At 37.4% G+C, this 20,635-nt stretch overlaps 2 protein-coding genes and 1 pseudogene across 6 annotated transcripts; 1 reads left to right on the top strand and 2 right to left on the bottom strand.

The window, feature by feature from the left end:
- Nucleotides 1–1,276: 1,276 nt before the first annotated feature.
- On the top strand, nucleotides 1,277–7,418 carry LOC111779749 (zinc finger protein BRUTUS-like At1g74770). Its single transcript, XM_023659872.2, has 12 exons — nucleotides 1,277–1,721; nucleotides 2,898–3,116; nucleotides 3,216–3,410; nucleotides 3,495–3,754; nucleotides 3,849–4,080; nucleotides 4,226–5,946; nucleotides 6,097–6,312; nucleotides 6,408–6,545; nucleotides 6,648–6,882; nucleotides 6,960–7,019; nucleotides 7,113–7,184; nucleotides 7,276–7,418. Exons 1-12 carry the CDS (start codon nucleotides 1,416–1,418, stop codon nucleotides 7,375–7,377), a joined length of 3,756 nt encoding a protein of 1,251 aa, XP_023515640.2. The 5' UTR covers nucleotides 1,277–1,415; the 3' UTR covers nucleotides 7,378–7,418.
- A 218-nt stretch (nucleotides 7,419–7,636) lies between these two features.
- LOC111779748 (uncharacterized) lies at nucleotides 7,637–16,068 on the bottom strand. Of its 4 annotated transcripts, none has more exons than XM_087119555.1 (16): nucleotides 15,789–16,054; nucleotides 13,041–15,668; nucleotides 12,842–12,970; nucleotides 12,561–12,752; nucleotides 12,401–12,453; nucleotides 11,938–12,256; nucleotides 11,732–11,804; nucleotides 11,435–11,632; nucleotides 10,699–10,791; nucleotides 9,911–10,107; nucleotides 9,588–9,803; nucleotides 9,176–9,451; nucleotides 8,931–9,078; nucleotides 8,689–8,822; nucleotides 8,378–8,464; nucleotides 7,637–8,261 (listed from the first exon to the last, which is right to left on the bottom strand). In XM_087119555.1, the coding sequence occupies exons 1-16, from the start codon at nucleotides 16,035–16,037 to the stop codon at nucleotides 8,175–8,177; spliced, it is 5,079 nt and encodes a 1,692-aa protein (XP_086975681.1). In that variant the 5' UTR covers nucleotides 16,038–16,054; the 3' UTR covers nucleotides 7,637–8,174. The 4 variants fall into 4 exon arrangements, with proteins under 4 accessions (XP_086975681.1, XP_023515638.2, XP_086975682.1 ...); XM_023659870.2 differs by having other exon boundaries at nucleotides 10,699–10,809; nucleotides 15,789–16,053; XM_087119556.1 differs by having other exon boundaries at nucleotides 10,699–10,809; nucleotides 13,041–16,053.
- A 281-nt stretch (nucleotides 16,069–16,349) lies between these two features.
- On the bottom strand, nucleotides 16,350–20,024 carry LOC111780561 (uncharacterized; annotated as a pseudogene). The gene is made up of 3 exons (XR_015413590.1): nucleotides 19,799–20,024; nucleotides 18,580–18,640; nucleotides 16,350–17,622 (listed from the first exon to the last, which is right to left on the bottom strand). The product of XR_015413590.1 is annotated as an uncharacterized LOC111780561 (transcript).
- Nucleotides 20,025–20,635: the final 611 nt, after the last annotated feature.

Below are 20,635 nucleotides of genomic sequence, written 5' to 3'. Positions count from 1 at the left end.
AAAAAATAAAAGTGATGCATTTTAAAAAAAGTAATATTTTGGTTTATATATATATATATATATATAATTATGTTATGCATTGAAAATCCCTTTAATTCTTTTTGAATATATATTCCGAAGCTTGAAGCATATGGTTTGTTGTATAAATAAATTAACTAAGGTCTTGATGAATAATTGAAATAATTTATTTATTTAAAATTAAGATTTATGAATTTCTTTTTTTCTTTTTAATCCATATTTGTTCCGTTGGGCCATTTTGAAATCGAATGGGTATGTATTATTTTTAAAAGAAAAGTTGGGCTATCTTTATATACTATATAATTGGAGTTGTTTTATTATTAAATAACATAGTAGGTGTATGTATTCTGAGTCCAATAATCCTTCCATATATTCCTTATAATTTTAATTTTTACTAGCGAGATTTATAAAGCGAAGACGAGGAAGGTTTTTTTTTTTTTTTTTTTTTGTCTCCGCCCTCGTCACTTGTTTTAATCTTATCCCTACACAAATTTTCATTTATTTTTGCAGTCATTTGCCAAAATTTCTCACAAAATAATAATAATAATAATAATAATTGGGGATTGAATTCTCCTATTTATTTTTTCATTGTATATTTAATATATATTTAAAATTAGCTATCAATATTTTCCTCTTTTATTTTCTTTTTTCATTTTTCTACTCATAGTTACATGAAGTAAGCAATTGTTTTTATTTTCTTTTTTCATTTTTCTACTCATAGTTACATGAAGTAAGCAATTGTTGTTGTCTTTTTGCTTGCATCATATATAACATCAATTTCAATATTTCAAATCTCGATTTCAAAACTCTCTTTAGAAATTTTCCTGCCCCTGATTTCTAAAATTTTTTTCTTGAACTGGGGTTAGAGATTCGAGCATACGTCGTTTAGCTGTAGGTGATGCGAGAATGAATTTCGAAATATTTGCGCTCCCGTTTTCTAAAACTTTCTTCTTGAACTGAGACCAGAGGCTCGAGCCTACGTTGCTTGGCCGATAATGAATTTACTTAACTCACTTGTTGTGAAGTGTGAAGTAAGTGCTGCGCAATTGCAAGTCGGCTCTAATCGAGTTGGTACTCGAGGGGGGAGAGAAAGGAAATGAAAAGGAATTGGCGGTTGGCCCGTTGGGCGTTAGGTACAACGTCTCCATCACTCACTTTCCGTGGGCAACCAATCCATTTTCGAACCGATCAAGCCTCCAATTAAAAAACCTCAAAAACTGGCATTAAAAAAATTTTAGTTCCACTGCAGAGAGAGAGAGAAGACTTTGCGAGGGAGATTCCTTCATAAACCTCCCCCATTCACCCCCTCCCCTCCTTCCGGATGCCAAATCTCTCTTCCTCTTCTTTCATGGGCGTCGGATTCCCCCTCCGACCTACCGGACCTTTATCTTCCTTGCATGGACGGCGCCACCGCCGCCTCTCTTGATCGCTCCTCCCACGCAAATCAATATCATGAAACGCCGGAAGCGCCCGAGGATTTCTACTCCGATTCCGGACTCTCACATCTTCCGCTGGCCGAGGCTCCGGTTCTAGTGCTTATTAAATTCCACACAGCGCTGCGATCCGAGCTTGCGGATTTACGGCGCGTGACGTTGGCCGCGGCGGAGAGTGGGTGTTATGGCCGGGAGTTCGTGTCGGAGTTGATCCGGAGAGTTGAGTTTCTGAAACTTGCTTATAAGTATCATTGCGCCGCCGAGGATGAGGTAAGGGTTTCCATCTATTACTTATACGTATCGTTTCGTTACTCATAAAAACTGCGATCCAAAATTTGCGTTATGTTTTGTATTTCATTTCTTCTGGATTCGCCACTTTGACTTTTATCGTTTTTTTTTTTTTTTTTTTTTTTGAAGTATAGTCCACGTAATTATTTTGATAAATATGTTGCAATTAATTGAATAAGATATTAATTAATTTAAGTTTGAATATGTGAGTTAATATGATAATGTGGACATATAATGGAGCCACGTCGGAACAATGTAACGAGGTGGAGGAAGATTAAGGCGATAAAATAATAATAAACATCAAATGATTTAATAATTTTAAATTTAGTTGATACTTAAAAACTAAAATAGTTGGTAATCTATGCGCCATAACTCCTCCAAATATTAATTCTACAAATTTTTATATACTTATTTAAAATACAAATCAAATTACCTTTTTGTCCCATCTTTTAGTTAATATAACCATTCAGAATAAATCTCATTATTAGTAATAAAATTATATACTATGGATTAAGATTAAGGTTCAAATTTTTAAATTAGACTTTTTTTAATATCTTAAAAATAATATTTTCCGTACTTTTTTAGTTCAAATTGATTTAGTTATCATTTTAAAATTTTAATTGATACAAAGAAAAAATGGTCACAAAAAATTACTGTCATTAATAGAAGATTTTAGGTCATATTTAATATCTATCTAATTCTTTATTTTCTATCTCCTTTCTAAAATTATTTTCAAAATTGAAGTTAAAAAAAAAAATTAAAAATTGTTTATTTTTTAAATAAAATTTTTAGCTAGAAATGTAAATGTTTCAGAGAAAATCATTTTCAAATAGCAAATAAAAAATGAAATCATTATTAAATAATCCCTTAATATTTTGATTTAGGGTTATATAATGTTACAATAATTTATATATATTCCTTTTTTTTTTCAAAAAAATATAGATAGCGATATAAACCCTAAGCCCTAAGAAATATTAAATTATGATTAATCATTTTTGCTTTTATAATTTGGGTAAGTTTGAGAAAAAGAAAATTAAAAGAGGATCATATTGTCCACTTTGAGTATAATGGCAAACTTAATAGCAATGAAGATAGTATTCCTTAATTATAAACAATGATAAATCGATATCGATTTGTTATGATATGATTAAATGGCAGGTTGTATTCCCAGCTCTTGATGTACACACAAAAAATGTAATCTCCACGTATTCTCTGGAGCATGAAAGCTTAGATGGCCTCTTCGCCTCCATTTCTGAACACTGTGAAGAAATCAATGCAGAGAACAAAGATATCTCCAAGCCATTTCAGGAACTGGTTTTCTGTTTGGGCACAATTCAAACCACCATTTGCCAGCATATGATCAAAGAAGAACAACAGGTTTTTTTAGTTCCTCTTCCTCTTCCTCTTCCTTTTATGTTCATCTACCTAATTTAATGTAGTCGGCGTTCATCGATATATACGACCGTCCATTTCCAGGTTTTTCCGTTGCTGATGAAACAGTTCTCTGCAAGAGAACAGGCGTCACTTGTGTGGCAATTCATTTGCAGTGTGCCGATGATACTATTGGAGGAGCTTCTGCCATGGATGATGTCTTTTCTTCCATCGGAGCAACAATCGGAAGTCGTAATCTGCCTACGAGATGTAGTGCCGAACGAGAAACTTCTGCAAGAGGTATAGCCTGCGAGCTGGCTAGGTTTTCCATGTCGCCCCTACCGAAAGCATCAGTAATAACAAACCTAATGTTTCTTTGTGAAGGTGATAATGTCTTGGCTTGGCAACAGTGAGGCGCCTTGTAGAGATGTAGAAGCAGAAGGTATGAAGGTGCATTCATCTCAGGACAGTGGACAGAGCCCCGTCGATAGCCTCCACCTCTGGCATGGTGCCATTATGAAGGATCTGAAGGAAGTTCTAAAATGTCTATTCCAACTCAAGAGCTGCTCGTCAACAGCTCTTTCTAATCTTGATTCCTTGGTTGTCCAAATAAGGTTCCTGGCTGATGTAATTCTTTTTTATCGGTAACTATAACTTCCCTTCGAACACTCGATACTCAATCAGATTCAGCCCTAGAATTTCTGAATGTTTCTTCTTATGAGGATTTCTGGTTCACAGAAAGGCATTGGAGAAATTCTTTCGTCCAGTGTTCAATCAATATTCCGACGCATACCTAATCTCCTCCGAACAGGCATTTCTTAGTGATAGTCATATTGAAGCCTTACAACGGCTGCTGCAGCATGGTGCCCACGACACTATACCTTTGAGCAGCTTTTTGGAAAAATTGTGCTGGGACATGGAGTCGTTTGTTGTACGAGTTAGCAAACAGTTCATTTTTCAAGAAACGAAGGTATGAACTCTGCTTTCGTCAGTTTTTTTTACTTTACTGAGATAATGAACAACATTGATCAATGGCTTCCCCTCGGTTTTGATTCAAAAACGAATAACCTGCAGGCCTTTTAATTGCCGTTTGACTCTTAATAGCTATTTGTCAGGTGCTTCCAGTGATTAGAAGGAGCTGCAGCCATAAAATACAGCAACAGCTTCTGTATATGAGCCTCCGCACCTTGCCACTTGGGCTCTTGAAGTGTATTGTTGGTTGGTTTTCAACTCACTTATCTGAGGAAGAAATGAGATCTGTACTTCACACCAAATCGAAGGGAGATCTTCGGGTCAACAATGCGCTTGTTGCCCTCTTACATGAGTGGTTACGAATTGGCTACTCGGGCAAAACTTCGGTCGAACAATTTGGACAAGAATTGCAGAAAATTTTTCAAACCAGAAGCTATTTGTTGCATGGACAGGTGGATCAAACGAAGGGAGTTGTTGGAACTTTATCCTTGAGCTCAAATGTTCAATCTCATAAGGGCTCAAACTCTGAGGAAATTGGATTACTTTCCAACAACAAGAACAAGGGTTTCATGTCGCATTCTTCACCTGATGGTTCTTGCACTGCTTCAGTGTATGGAACATCTTATTCTAGTGGAATCAATCTGCAGATACATTTTCCAGGAACAGTGAAGGTGCCATGTCCTTACACTAAACATCTTTATGAGGAACGACCACATTCTGCTTCTAATCAGCCAAAACCAATAGACCTCATTTTCTTCTTCCACAAAGCTCTCAAGAAAGAATTGGATTACTTTGTTCTTGGTTCGGCTAAGATGGTTGAAAATGTTGGGATCTTGACAGAGTTTATCAGGCGGTTCCAATTGGTAAAATATTTATACCAAATCCATACGGATGCTGAGGACCAGATTGCTTTTCCAGCATTGGAGAAGAAGGGAAAGTTCCAAAATATTAGCTACTCCTACTCCATTGATCATAAACTTGAAGTACACCAATTCAGTACAATATCCCTCATTCTTAATGAAATGTCTGAATTGCACGCTTCGATTTTTTATGGCAATACTGATAGGAAAATGTTTGGTCACCGGCAGCTCTGTCTGGAACTCCATGATATGTGCAAATCGCTGCACAAGTCGCTCTCTGACCATGTTGATCGTGAAGAAATTGAGCTTTGGCCCTTGTTCAGAGAATTCTTCTCAATCGAAGAGCAAGAAAAGCTCATTGGAGCAATATTTGGCAGAACAAAAGCTGAAATATTGCAAGATATGATACCTTGGCAAATGGCATATTTAACACCTTCTGATCAACATGACATGATGTCTATGTTCCACAAGGTTACAAGGAATACAATGTTCAATGAATGGTTAAGAGAGTGGTGGGAAGGTTATGACCATGAGAGAGTGACAGCTGAGGTGGCAACTACTACTCCCTCATTGACTTCAGATCCCTTGGAAATCATCTCAAAATATCTTTCCACGGAAGTAACTGATGTATGTGAAGGAAATGTTTTTGGAGAACCCATCACCTCAGAACAGAATGAAGGTCAATGGCATGCAACCGATGTCGAGAAGGCGGTAATATTCAACTTGAATGATGAAACAAAAGATTTTGATGGCAGCCAACGTAACAAAACATTTGAAGAATGCACAAAACTTGTTTCTCATGGGGATGTTGATAGGGATGCTGATGTTATAACAGAACATATGATCGATACAGAACGACCTGAAGAACATGAGAAATCAATCCAACATGACCACCTTCTTACAATTAGTCAAGAAGATCTGGAAGCAGCAATAAGAAGGGTCTCGAGAGACTCATCCTTAGACCCCAAAACTAAATCCTATATGATACAGAATTTGCTAATGAGGTTGGTAAGAAGTGCTCGTTCAATTTCGATTAGTGGTTGGCAGGAGAGTACCCCCTTCCCCTCCCATGGTCTCTATTTACAATAAGCTTTTGTGCTTTCTACCTGCTGATGAAATTTGACTCAAAGTTCACTATTTTGATACCGTCTCAGCCGTTGGAATGCCAAGCACCATACCCAATTAGAGACGAACGTTACAACGGAAAGCCAAGGATTTGCAGGTCAGTATCCATCCTATAAGGATTCTTTGAAGAAAGAATTTGGTTGCAAACATTACAAAAGAAACTGCAAGCTTCTAGCTCCATGTTGCAACCAACTACACACATGCATACATTGTCATGATGAGACAACCGATCACTCGTTGGATAGGTAATTAAATGACCTGCATGATCTCGGTTTGCTTCTTATTTCTTTAGTTAGTTAAAGAGGTCCTTACACTCTATCATTTTGACATTCATCTATAGAAAATCCATCACAAAGATGATGTGCATGAACTGCTTGGTAGTTCAGCCTATTGGCAAGACATGTTCAACCGTCTCTTGTGGCAATTTGTCAATGGGAAAATATTTCTGCAAGATCTGCAAACTATTTGACGATTCTAGGTATGTTTATCTTAATGACGTGATTCATGTGATTATCTTTTCTCCTTTCTAGCTGTCTAATTAGGCATTGGATCATTAAAGCTTTGAGTTTTTGTTGAATAGAGATATCTACCATTGTCCATACTGCAACCTGTGCCGAGTGGGAAAGGGATTGGGGATTGACTACTTCCATTGCATGAACTGCAATGCCTGCATGTCCCGTGCACTCTCAGTTCATGTTTGCAGAGAGAAGTGCCTTGAAGACAACTGCCCTATTTGCCACGAATACATCTTCACTTCCACCCTTCCAGTCAAGTCCCTCCCATGTGGCCATTTGATGCATTCAGCATGTTTTCAGGTACCCTCTGTCTCTCAGAAGCTTTGCACAGGATGAAACACTCGATGAATTTACTAATAACCTTCTGTTGTCCATAGGAATACACCTACACACATTATACCTGCCCTATCTGTAGCAAGTCACTGGGAGACATGCAGGTTGGTTACAACCTATGGCTTAGAAATTATTGCATTGTAGCTAGTTTTTGAGCTCTTTTATCTTCAACCACTTAATTACCCTTTGCCATGCAGGTGTACTTTGAGATGCTGGATGCATTGTTGGCTGAAGAGAAAATTCCAGATGAGTATTCTGGGAAAACTCAGGTTCGTCTTTAATTAATAATTGATATTTTTGAAGCCTTTTGAACGTTTAGCCAAAACAAAATGTGGACTGATACATAGATGAAATTTGCAGGTCATACTGTGCAATGACTGTGAGAAGCGTGGAATGGCAGCATTCCACTGGTTGTACCATAAATGTCCCTGCTGCGGTTCATATAATACTAGGGTATTGTAATTCTACTGGATATTGAATAATCGATCGATTCTTTCCAAGCACATTGTAGAAGGATGAGCTTGTCTGGAGTGAAACATAAATAAATTAAATGGAAATAATACACGGCATGCTTGTCGTGTGCAAACCATCCATCCATGGTTTGCAAATTTTTGAACCACAAAACCAAAAGCTTATATATTATATCTCAATGAAAATGCTTTTACGTTATTAAATAAAACCATCCATGCATTGACAGACTCTATTTTTCAGCAACTTGAAATAATCCAGAATAAAGAACCTGAAGATCGGTTCATATTCATCACCAAAATCTGGATTACAAAATATTTGAGTGACAATAGCTGGGAGGCCTGAGCGCATTTAATTGGAACTATACAACATCCAAGACACCTCTCAAGTAAGATATAACAAGAGACCACCCCATTTAATATCGTTCCTTATTTAAAGGATCAAAGCCAAAAAGGAATTCCAAGGGCAGGAACCTGGGTATCTCTACTATCTCACCATTAGGCTCTCCAATCATCTGGCTCCCTCAATTTAGAAGAAATCTATCATACTTACAATATTTTTTCTCCTCGAGGGCCAGATCTTCCCAAAAAATTCGTCGATTGTATCAGAAAACTCAAAGATCTATGCTATGAGCCGATCAAAATTTTCTTCACAAACCAATATTATACGTACTGTCTGAATTCTGTGGATGTATATGGCAAGTCTTCTCTAAAACGACTCCTTGCCAAGACAGAAATCAAATGTAAACCACGTTCCACCAGTACGGCTAAGGAGACAGTTCCAAAACATCGCTAATCTACAGCTTCAAAGAAAAGAACCTGAGGTTGCAAGTGTCCTTTTTCGCACATGGTAAGAACATCAGGCCAGCCGCCAATTACCTTAGCATGAGCACAGTTAATGTCATATGAGAAAAAAGAGGGAAAAAGAAAAAGCAACCCCCCCACACACACACCACCCAAAAAAGAAAAAGAGGCAGAGGAAAGTCAGAACTTACCTTAACAGTTTTATCATCGTACATTATCCAGCATTTCTTGTCGTGACTGTAGGCAAAACAGTGATAGTGTTGACCATAATAGCAAACCTACAAAATCCATGGTGATCGTGTCATGCATAATAGTAAGAAACCCAGGTGATCGTGTCTATGAATGCCCAGGAATACTCAAAACCCCAGGTCGACATGTTTTAAATATCAATGACTATGAGGTAACCTCAAATTCCACGGGTCATGATGAATAAGAAATTAACACTACATACCCATGAAAATTCGCCAAACCACTCAAAGAATGAAGAAAGAAGAGTACATACCACTGATACTAAATTATGGGTAGTATTTGGATCTAGACCCCGATAAAGAACACTGATATCTACTTCAGTATTCAGAGCAGCTAATGTCGCTGTGATGTCATCAGCACTCTCACAAGTGTTCTGCCAACCCAAGACTACAATAAAAAATTTGCATACAAGTAAAACATCATGAATAGTAGATCAAGGGTAACGGGCAGGAGGAAGTAGGGTGGTAGGAGTCGGATAAAAATTATATAAATCACCTGTTGTGAACACGTGTGGTGCTGCAGAGAGAAAGCGATGAATGTAATTGAGCTTTCCGCAGCCACCAACATCCAAATCACAAGCTAGCTGATGATTCATTTCAACAACATTCAGAAGTTCATCAAAGGAGCTTTCTGTACACATAACCTGGATAGTGAAGAAAATTGAATAAGAGAAACAATATAAAAGAACACCGTTCCAAAATGAATGATCGTCAACGCTAGGGAAAGGCAGATTCTGTTACCTTCATTGTTCGAAGGGCATGGGCATTTATATTGTGAAAGAAGGAAGTGTACTTCAGATGTCTAGATTCCAGGCCACAACTATAGCAATTCATTCGTTCAAAAATGTCCATACCAAAGATGGAATGAACCAAACAAGTGTCACTTGCACAGTCCCACGACCCCATGCAATTGCTTTCCACTGATTCTGTATCAGAAACACCCGAACTACGAGTCAACGACTTGTGTAGGCAATCAAAAATGACTGCTAGCACTTCAGAGGCATCATTCATCTGGCCCTGAACAACCGCCAAAAATTAGTTGTAGATTTTCTCATAAACACTACAAAAAATCAAGTAGAGAGTAATATAGCTTTCTTTCTTTCTTTCTTTTTAAAAGATGTAGGCGTCAAAAACCAGGGGTATGCAAAAATACCTCTTGGAAGAAATTACTATCAGGACAAAAATTGCTCAGAGCTATTCTCAAAGAAGTGGGGGCGACTGCTTCTCTTCTAGAATCTGCAGATGCCGTGCTCAAGGCAGCAAGGATTTCATATAATGCACAAAGAACACAAGGATCCCCAACATGAACATGTTCAGTCGTAGATCTTCTCAGGAACTCTTCTCGAAACCGTCTTAAATGCCATAAGGACTGAGCTCACATAGAACATGACAACCTTTTAGACTGCATAGGCAGAAAAAGGAACAAAGATCTAGCAAAGTGAAGTGATATATAATCTTCTTCTGTCATTCACTCACCTGAATAATCACATTCAGAAAGCAATTATATTCACCAACTTCATTTTTAAGTCCTGTACCAAATACATCTGCTTCCTGCACATTCTCTACGTTGAGTTCATTTGATGGAAGATCATTACCATCTACTTCACCACAGCTGATCGATGGTGTACTGGAACTTGTAATCAATGGCAATTCCTGCTGTTCTTGAAATGCATCTGAGCAAACATTAAAAATATAGTCAGATAATATTGCAGTTACCATACAAAAAAGGAAACAGAAACAAAGAGCCCATAAATGCAGGAAATCTCTAGAAATCTAATCATTCATCCAGATCAAACCAGATTAAAGATTAACAATGAAAAAGTTACAATACTTTATATGGCTTTCTTTAGTTATTAAAAAATTATATTGCGACATTTTGAGACAAACGCATACTGAATCCAAAGAACTCAGTATAACCATGAGACGGGGACTAAACACTTACAGAGTTTAAAATTAAAAATAAGAAATAAATAATAAAAAAATTAATTAACCAGGGTTCCAACTAATCAAGCATATTAGAGAGACAACGGAGCTCTAATACATATAAATAATAATAATAATAATAATAATAAATATAAAATAAATAAATAAATAAATAAAAAGGAGCAAATCTATACAGATAAAGATTGTCAAAAAAAGGTATCCCATAAATTTTTTTTTTTTGCCTTTTTTAATAGTTTCCTGCCAAATACAGATTAACCAAATTAAAATCATAAGCGTGCAACTAAAAGTGGAAAAAAAAAAAGACATGAAGGGAACCTAACCAAGGCTCTGGCGTACAGCCTTCTTAAGGTCAGCTTGAAATCTTTCCTCATCATCCTCCGCATGTTGTTGTCCCAAAGTCTTTGTACCATTTTCTTCAGAGAGTGGATTAACTGATTGAATCAGAGTACAAGATAATGCTAGTCCAGTCTAAACAAAAAGATGATGAACAGCGGTTTCATGCCGCAGATTTGCACAGGAATGCAATTGATCGAGTACAAATGGCAAAATTTAATGTTTAGTAGTTTCAATATCTTCAATAAGTGAGCAAGAGAATACAAATTTGCACAAACATATCATGCAAGGAGAAATTGACTATAGACCTGAAAAAAGGAATTTTTTATTTTTTCAATGCAATTTAATTTGGGACAGAAAAAACTACTTTAAATTGGAATCCTATATCTTTCATACCAAACTAAACCTCAAGAGGAATAACCCATATCTTTCTTTCCAAATTAGTACTTAAGGGGAATAACCTACACCTTTCGTTCCAAATAGACCTTAAGGGGAAAAAGTCAAGGAGAAAACAGAACATTAGAACTTGTGGCATTTGATCAATGAAAATTCATCAGTTTTGAAAATGGATTTTGATTATTAACGGTTTATGCTTCCACGCCCAGCATTATTCTGCATGAATCATTTAAAAGAGATAAAACCCAGGACATCCATCATTCACAATCCCCATTTATCAATGCGGAGAAAATAAATAGTGATTTTCAACATAGAATATGCACTCACCACTATCTACTACGAGATTGTCATGATCTCTGACTTGCTCATTCAATTGGTTGTCAAAGGCTACATTATCATTATAAGATTGTGGAGGCTGATTTCCATCAACTCGTTTGATTGCAACCTTGTGTCGTCTACCTTTCCTCCCCTTCTTCCTATCAGAAGGCGGCGGGGTATTCTCCACAATTCCTGCATTGTATGAACCTGCTAAAGAAAAAGAGAATGATGAACCCAACACTAAAAGCCACAGCATCTTGCTGCCAAGTAACTTTCCATCAATGTATACCACTAACTTATAATCACCTGAAACAGCATTTGGCATTGCAGGAAAATTCCTAGACAAGCCGGGAATCAATTCACTTTCTGCCAATTGATCCTAAAATAGCAATTTATAAGATCCTTGACGTATTCTCTAAACTTTGAATGTTGGATACATGTAGAACTAGGGAGTTCCATAATTCACTAAAATAACCAAGAAGGAAAAGAATGACGAAGAAAATAACATTTACCACAACAGAGGGTTTAAAATGCTCTTCAGCACCCTCAACACTGGGGACGAGTTCAATGGGATTATCATGTTCTGCCAGAGCAACTTTGTCCTCTAGATTTGTCTGGGCAGATTTCTTTTGTAGTTCAGCCAGAAGCTTTTGTTTAGCCTCATTCTCAACCCGTCTTTGATACTCCAGAGCCTCTTCTAGCCTTCTTTCATCTGCTTCCAGCTCAATTTTGCGTCTAAGCTCTTCCTCCTGTAGTCTTAAAGCATCAGAGTTCTCAAAAGCAGCAACGTCTACCTTTGCCACATCACCATCAGGTGAAACTTGAACGGGACTGCAACAAGTTATTGACCAAACCATCCACCAATAACAGAAAATTAGCTAGAAGATTTCAGACGTTCATGATTTTATAATAAAACAAATGCCTAAAAGTGATTAATAGGTCCCAGAGAGTGGGGAAGTCAACAGTAATACTTACACTCCATCGACAGCCCCATCATGAAACACATTCTGCTCAGGACCACTGACCACCTGCAGAAATAAAATTATTAAAATATCATTATTCACCAGGAACAACTAAGTTACAAAAACAACAAAATCGTGAACCTAAACTTCTAATGGTAAAATGACAAAACAACCTTAGAGTCCTTGGATTTCCTAAACTCCTTGCTCCTTTTCTTTTCCTTTGGCTTTTCATGTGCATGTCTCGAATTATCACTTCCTCCTTTGATACCTTTTTCTGAATCCAGTGCCAGTTCAGCTAAAAATGCCTCTCTTGCAGCATCAGACTTCTTCGTAGCATCTTTTTCAGCCAAATCTTCTAAATATGCCTGAATGTTATAATTTGATATTTGAATCCATCATTTAGTCCCAAAAGGCTCAAGGAATATTAGTTAACATTAACCTAATTGACACAGACCCTCAAGTATGAGTTCACAAGAGGCAACAATACTGATTGATAATCATGTGCTGAAACAGGCTCGAGCTTAAGTTCCATCTCTTGCATTCCAGAAACATTCCGCATGATACGTGCATCGATTTTGCTAACCTGCATGATCAAATAAAATGAGCAAACAGCAAATACCTATATGTAAAGCAACCATAATTGATAATCATACCTCAATAGATAATTGTTCTTTCTGTCTCTTTATTGCAATTTCTATACAAGTATCAACTTGATGCAAATAACCCTTAGCCCTCCAATTTTCATCTTCACCGGATTCCAGATCACATGACTGAGAAGGCACATTGGCAACAGTTTCCTCATATCCAAATTGATTAACCTTCAGAGCTTCAGCTTCTTTCAAAATATTAGTTACAACATCTAACTCAAACCTACTGCCGATATACATCACATTATTTTCAGTCTCAAGAAGCTCCTCTCTTCGCTTCCTCAGGACTGACACATAACTCTTGGGGATAAATTCAGCCGTAGCTTCCTCCTTCTTGCTCTCCTCAAAGAAGAGATCCTCTACTGACTGCAACGCTTCCTCATAGTTCAAATGCTCACATTTTCTCTCACAAAGGTTCTGCAGAAGGTAAAATTCCTTCTCAAGCATTTGAAAAATTTCCAATTGTTGTTTTGTCTTTTCTTCCTTTGTTTTTGTCCATGATGCTACCTGTTCCCCATTAGAGGGATCTGCATATATCCAAGATAGGAAAGAATCGACATCAGAAAGAACCTCATTTGCAGTAGTATCTTTAACAGTTGCAGCAGGCATATGATCTGTGGCTGCAACCTGATCATTGGCATGAGGGATATCAGACGACAGAAAACACTCGTTTAGGAGGAGAAGTGACGCATCTCCATTGAGAACAAGTTTCTCTTTGACATCAACAGCTTGTTTATCACTCTCTGGATCTTCAACTTGACCAGTACTTTTATCAGAGTATCTACCAATACCACAAGACTGAGATAATTCTTGCAAGAACTTGAGGATTTTTCCAAGCTGAGAAGCGCCCAGAAAGCAAATACATAGAGGTGTTTGGTCCAGACCCCGCTTTAGAAAATGAGATCCAGAAACAATGCCTTGTAACTCATCCATTGCAAATTGTATCACCTTGTTTAGATGGCTTGCAGCAAGGCATTTATGTCCAATAAGTAACTCAAATACCGCATGAATTTTTTCAAGAAGCGTTGTTCGCTCAGAGTCATCAGATACTGGAAAACTATCAGATAATGCAAATCCGCTGTTGCTAATTTTTTCATAAAGCTTGAGTTCATTTAAACCATGCCCATGATTATGCTTCTCTGGAGATGAACCACATGCATCTTTGAGAGACTCTTCACATTCTGAGTGATGCTGTAAGTCGATATCCTTAACCAACTCCGAGTCATTGCATTTTGTTTGACCTATGAGTATTTTAGCTGCAGCTGAAACATCAAATGGTTTCCAAGAGCAATTTAGAAGCATTTGACTCCAATCATTGTCAACATTCTGTGGCATGATAGATTGCATTTTCGGCAAAAGGTTACCCATGTGCTCTTGAAGCACATGATGCATATGGGATTCCGGATACACAAATTTCTCATCACATTTGCAACACACCAAAAAATTCCATGTTTTATTGGCATCATAAAAGGACACAGCTTCTGAAATAACTTCATTTGCCAAGGTATCCTTTGAAGAACTAAAATGAGTCTTAAGATCACTTATCTTGATCTTAAGCAACTCTTTCTTTGATTCTGTACTCATGGAATTCCAAAAAGAATAAACCCAATCCCTACTTTCACGTGAAGAGCCATGTTTCCGCACATTGGCGTGTTTCCGCCGCTCACCAACTTTTGTACTAGACCCTGAAGATGAATCCAGGGTCCGATCAGCTTTACCTCCTTCGTTTTGCATTTGAGGCGACTCAAACTTCTGTTGCAACAGCCTTGCAGCAGCAACACGGACTTCAATCTCCTTCCTTCGCTCCTCAGGCGTTTTCGTTGCCTTCTTGATTTCATTTGCCCTCTTAGCCTGAACCAACGTTGCCTCCATTGGGTCCTCTGTCACTTTTCTAATCGGAATCAACCTAAATTTCTCCTCCCCATTACCCAAGTTCTTCATCCAAGATGATATCGAGTATATGTTTGATTTTTGAACTAAATGCCTCAATTCAGTCTGAACGTGTGTAATTCGCGCTTCTGCAGTAGGTATTTTCTGATCCTTTTCATCCTGCAAGCTTTCTTTAGCGGGATCGATTGGATTTTCAATGCCAAGGGCCCGCTCACACTCTTGCACCACCTCCTCGTACTCCTTAGCATCATTTGCACCCTCGTAAAGCAAATTTGCATAAAAATGGGAAAACTCAATCGAGTTTGGTGAGAACTCGACTGCTTTGCGAGCAGACTCAATTGCATTCTTCAAATGCCGCTGCTTCGTATTCACGTCCTCAATAACCGATGCTAGTTTGACACAAATAGTACCTTGAACCCGATGAATCAATGCAGAGTGAACAGAGTTATTAATCTTGGAGTTCAACTCCTTCATAAGCCTAAGTGCCTTAGAGTGGTTCCCGCGCCGAAGCACGTTAAGAGCCCGCTCGCATTCGAGTTTAATTGTGGAATAAGAGAAGCCATCCGATTCATTGACAGACACCGACTCGATCCTACTTTGGTTGTTACAACTTGCCTTATCAGGTATTGAACTCTTGTCGGCGGCGTTTGGTAAACTCGAAGCATCAACGGCGACTCCACGAACCGACGGAGATTGTTTAGAACGCGGATCAATGTTTTTCTTCTTGCGCCCCATCAAGAACCTCTATAGTGATCCAATGGACATGCATATAGAAAAGTTTACACATGCGTCTACCGATACATCAAGAATAACAAGAATGAGCAAAGACACCAAGAATAACAAGAATGAGTAAAAGAAACTAACTCGTAGATTGAAGGTAGAAGAAGATGTAGGAAGGGAACACAGTCGTACACGTACAGATTCCGGTGGCGGATAATGCAGAGAGATTGCCGTCACCGGAGAAGACGATGGATCGTCAAAGAAATCAAAAGGCGCAAAATGGATTGGGCGGGGAAACAAGTAGAGTGGTCTGTGTGTTTTTGTGGACGCACAGACACATACCCTTCGAGGAGGGAGAGGGAGAGGGAGAGAGAGTAAAGAAAACAATTTCATCAAAAGTGGACTAATGGCGGAGAAATGTATTTATATGCACTCTTTGGGGATTCTGATTAAGATTAAGACTCTCAATTATGACTTAACAAGTCTTAAACCACAAGTATATTATTTATAATTATTCTAACAAAATTATTATTTATGCATTATTTTCAGCCAAAATTATGACCACTTCTGTCATTGCCGTCGCTCCCTGTTTATTTAACTATATTTAATTATATAAACATTTTCATTTTAACTATAATTTAATTAATAGAAATTTTTTTTTTTTTTTTTTTCCCTAAAATTGATAAAATTAACTGTAGAAAAAAAAGTAAATAGTTAATAATTTCATAATTTAAGAAAATAAATAAAATAACAACATTAAGATAAGTTGTCTTCCATCTTTTGCAAAAGTAGCCCACGATGGAAAAGACAAAATTTTGTCTGCTACAAATCAAAAAATAGTTCCTTTTGGAAAAGTTGAAACCTCCTTCCTTATAATCACTAGCAAATAGCCAAACTCCACAGCTTTTAACTGAATTTTTGTGCTTTCAACTTGAATATGGACAGATTTCTTCCCATATCTGACTGATCCAAAAAGTAATCTTAAATACAATTCATACGGAACTGAATTTTGGCTGTAAATATTAAGTTTAGAATGGAGTTAGAAGAGGTATTGCTATAACAAATGCCTCCTCTCCACATAAGATTGGTGCAACCATCTACCTCCCTACACCGCACCAGAACATCCAGAAAGGTAAGCTACAAATGCTAAGCGTGTCCTGGACTGCCTGCCTCACTAGACAAGATCTCGCGACCCTGCATCGCCATCCCCATTCAATCACAATATCGATTCCGAAGGGGCAGACACCCGCAAGAAGCATAAGGTCCAAAAATTGTTCATGTGATCTCGCACATTTCGACCAAGGAATGTGTGAGTTGGGTGATCAGTGACTTGCATGAGCTCACAACAGAATCCCATGTCATTCATTTGCGCCTCAGTGCAACAACTGAGAAGCAAGGTATGAGTTTGTATAGATAGTCAGCATTGATTGTAACAACTAATAGGCATCTGATAGTTGGTGTACCCTTAGAAGAGCGCTAAGCAAGGAACTGCAAGTAGGCACGTTGGGTTGTAAACCGGCATTAAGCATAGCATGATATCATTCCCATACCATAAATAGGTTCATAGAAGACCCTGTTCTTCTTTTTGCATCTAAAAAAATATACCTTCTGCCTCTTCAAGTAAATCACAATGGACTAATACTTCCATAACTATGCAGCAAGTCATTTTATCTAGCTCAAAGCTCGACTATTGGATGTCGTAATTCCTTGCTTTTGCTTGAAGAGCAATCATGATATTGTAGGTTACCAAATTTGGAACACAACCCTGATCAACCATCCTATAGTATAGCCTATATGCAACTTCTAATGGCCAGCTTCCCCAAGCAGTTGATCATAACACTGTAAGTAAATGTATCCGGAGTGAGGCCAGCCTCATGCATCCTCTCATACATTCCCATGGAATATCAAGAATGCTAGATTTAGCATGAATGTCAATGAGCGTGCAGTAGGTGACTCCATCAGGTTCACTCCCTGCTTCCTGCATTTGTTTGAATACATCAACAGCTTCTTGCAAGTAGTTTGCACAATCATAACAATGAATTATACAATTACATGTTACAACATTGCGCTGACATGACACCCATCCTTGATCATTTGATAAAGCAGTCTATTTATTGCACCAAACTGTTTGGCACGACTAAGGAGGCCAATCATACTAGTACAAGTGTGTCCATCATGTCTAAACCTAGCCATGCGCTTTAATCAATTAAAAAAAAAAAAAAAAAAAAAAGAAAACAAGAGCAACAGAGTGGTAATCTACCCACTTCAGAATTTGGTTGGCCTGGTATGCATCTATTGAATCGTTCAATTTTCCAAGAGCCTCTTCAGAAACAGAGCCAAGTTGTTGCAATACGCAAAAAAACACTTTCCATAACATATGGGGCATTAAAAAACAGTGGAGCGATTGGTTTCATCTTATTGAGCTTTTAAAATTATCTGCAAGTTTTTTCAAATTCTTGGAAGACTTTGTGAACTATGGAACCTATGGCCAAAGCTGTTTGAATAAACTCTTGTTCTCTTAGGTATAGTCCTTTAATTTATCACAATTTTCTGAGGAGATATTATGAAATACCACTGACTTTCGCATCCTAGCCTCTGGAACTTGCTTTGAGCCTTTAACATAATTATTGAATTGCTCAGCCTTGCAATTTGGACCATGATGGTTACTACTACTTTGAGGCTTAAAATCTATAGGAATGTTCTCTCTTCTTAGATGTTTGATTTTTAAGGTTTCACAGAAGAAATGGACCGGGCAAGATCAACCATGCAAATTTTAAATGAGCTAAATGTTCAATCATAGTCAGATAAGGGGGCTTTAGAATTCACAAAGTCAGAGAAGAAGCTCACAACCATAGTACCCATCTTAACAATCTGAGTGTCAATATTTGGTGAAATGCACTCATCATCCAAAACAGAGCTAAGGCTACTGGCATACCTTATACATTTTGTTCCCCTCTGGAGATTGGGGCCGGTGTTTGTAACTTGTTGTATGGAAACTGAGAGATCAACATCGTCAGTTTCATGAGACATAATTACTTTTGATGCATTTTCTGCAGTTAAAGCTTCCTGAACTATTGGCTATCAAGGTGCATGCTTTTGTGAGGGCAGAATTTCACTACTACCATTTTGTCCCTGGGAAACACAAGTTTCGTCTTCAGGGCATGTGCATGAAGACCCGTGTGCATTACATTGTGATCTACTAAGAAAAATAAAGGATGCTCACGGGTTGAGTTTGGTCAGGTTGAAACATTTTTTAGACCCAACCCAATTGTACAGGTCGTAAATCTTCTTTTTGAACGTAAGTAACCCTTATTAAATAATGAATCATACTTAACTATAAAATATTTGGATTGGATTGGTTGTTAAGTTCATTATTTATTTCCAAACAAAATTTTCAACCTAAGCAACCTTATTAAATAATAAATCATACCTAAATTAACTAGAAAACATTTAGATTGGATTAGTTCGAGTTGTTAGGGTCATTGTTTATTTCCAAATATTGAGTCAAGACTTACCACTTAATTTCAATATATATTTTGAAAAACTACCTTCCAAATAGAGAAAAAAATAATTATGAAATTAAATAAATTTGAATTAGTTCGGCTCAACCCATCTATAGAGTACCCTACATTGAGTTTTTTATTTGAACCTATCCCAACCTAAGTTAATTGATAACTCAAACCTAACCATATGGATTAAATTGAATTGATCGAGCGAGTTCGACAGATCACCCCGTAACACCACAAAAAAAAAAAAAAAAAAAAAATGATCTGTCCCGGTTTGAAACACTGTCAATCTGCTTTGCTCGCAACATAATCACTACTTGACGATCTGTCACGAGTTCTTCAGAAAACCACTAATTGACGATAAAAATTCAGCCTAGGAATATAAAAATTCAACAGACGTAATTCAATTTCATCGAAAACAAATACGAACAAACTGAAACATGAACCAACCCTTCCCACCACAAATTAAAAAAGCATAATCAAACCAATCTAACCAAATCCAAAAATGGGACCAAAGACGACCTAAAATAGTACTGAGCAGCCATTAACGAAGCAAAAGTAGAAAGCAAATAAGCTCGTTCTGCAGAAGAAGAGAGCGCTAAGAGAGAGAGAGAGAGAGAGAGAGAGAGAGAGAGAGAGAGAGAGAACCTGAAACTTGAATGGGTAACCATGGATTAGAGCTGAGGAGCGAAGTGAGAGGGCGGTGGCTGAACCTTCACCCATCTCCGCATTTTTTTCACCTCAGCCTGTCCAGCTTTTTTCCTACGAAGTTGGACGGAAAATAGGGGGCGCGGGCGCGTCAGGCCGTAATGTAAACCCTGATGTGGTTCGCGGCTGTTCACAAAATTTGATCATGTGACACGTGTCAGTGTTCACGATCCTCACGTCAGGTGCACGGACACTGGATTAAAACTCTGTTAGTAATTTACGCGAGTTATTTTTAAGTAAACAAGAGAAAGGGATTTTTCATTCGGCAAGGATTCTATTCGGTGTCTGCACCCCCAACGTAATTACTGTGAGGTCAGACCGGACGAGACACATAAAAACGCGGTCCCGTAATTATTTTTAATTAATTGTTAATATGATTGTTTGACAAATTTTAACTAATACACTTACAATGAATATCTTCAATTATTTTAATTATTTTGCTATTAATATTTTATTAAATTATTTTTATTTTACGTATTAAAGTAAATTATTCAATTTGAGTATTAAAAGCTAATTAATGCGTAATATAAATTTATTTATTTATTTTATTTTATTGATTAATTACTATTAGCAATATATTTTTTATGAGTAATTTTGATATTTACGTCATTAATCTTGTCTTAACCCTAGTGGCCTTCTATTTTGCTTTAATTATCTCTAAAATTCTATATTGCGTCATATTTCAATTACGGCCCAATTTGGGCCCAAAACTCCCATGACCCATTTTTGGGAAATTGGAGTATCCAAAAGTAGAGCCCAATTTGAAAAATAACCGAA

This window comes from Cucurbita pepo, chromosome 18, assembly GCF_057944985.1.
Source record: "Cucurbita pepo subsp. pepo isolate OVF chromosome 18, ASM5794498v1, whole genome shotgun sequence".
Lineage (NCBI taxonomy): Eukaryota > Viridiplantae > Streptophyta > Magnoliopsida > Cucurbitales > Cucurbitaceae > Cucurbita > Cucurbita pepo.
Note: the sequence above shows the minus strand (reverse complement) of the source record. Positions and strands in the feature narration are given on the sequence as shown.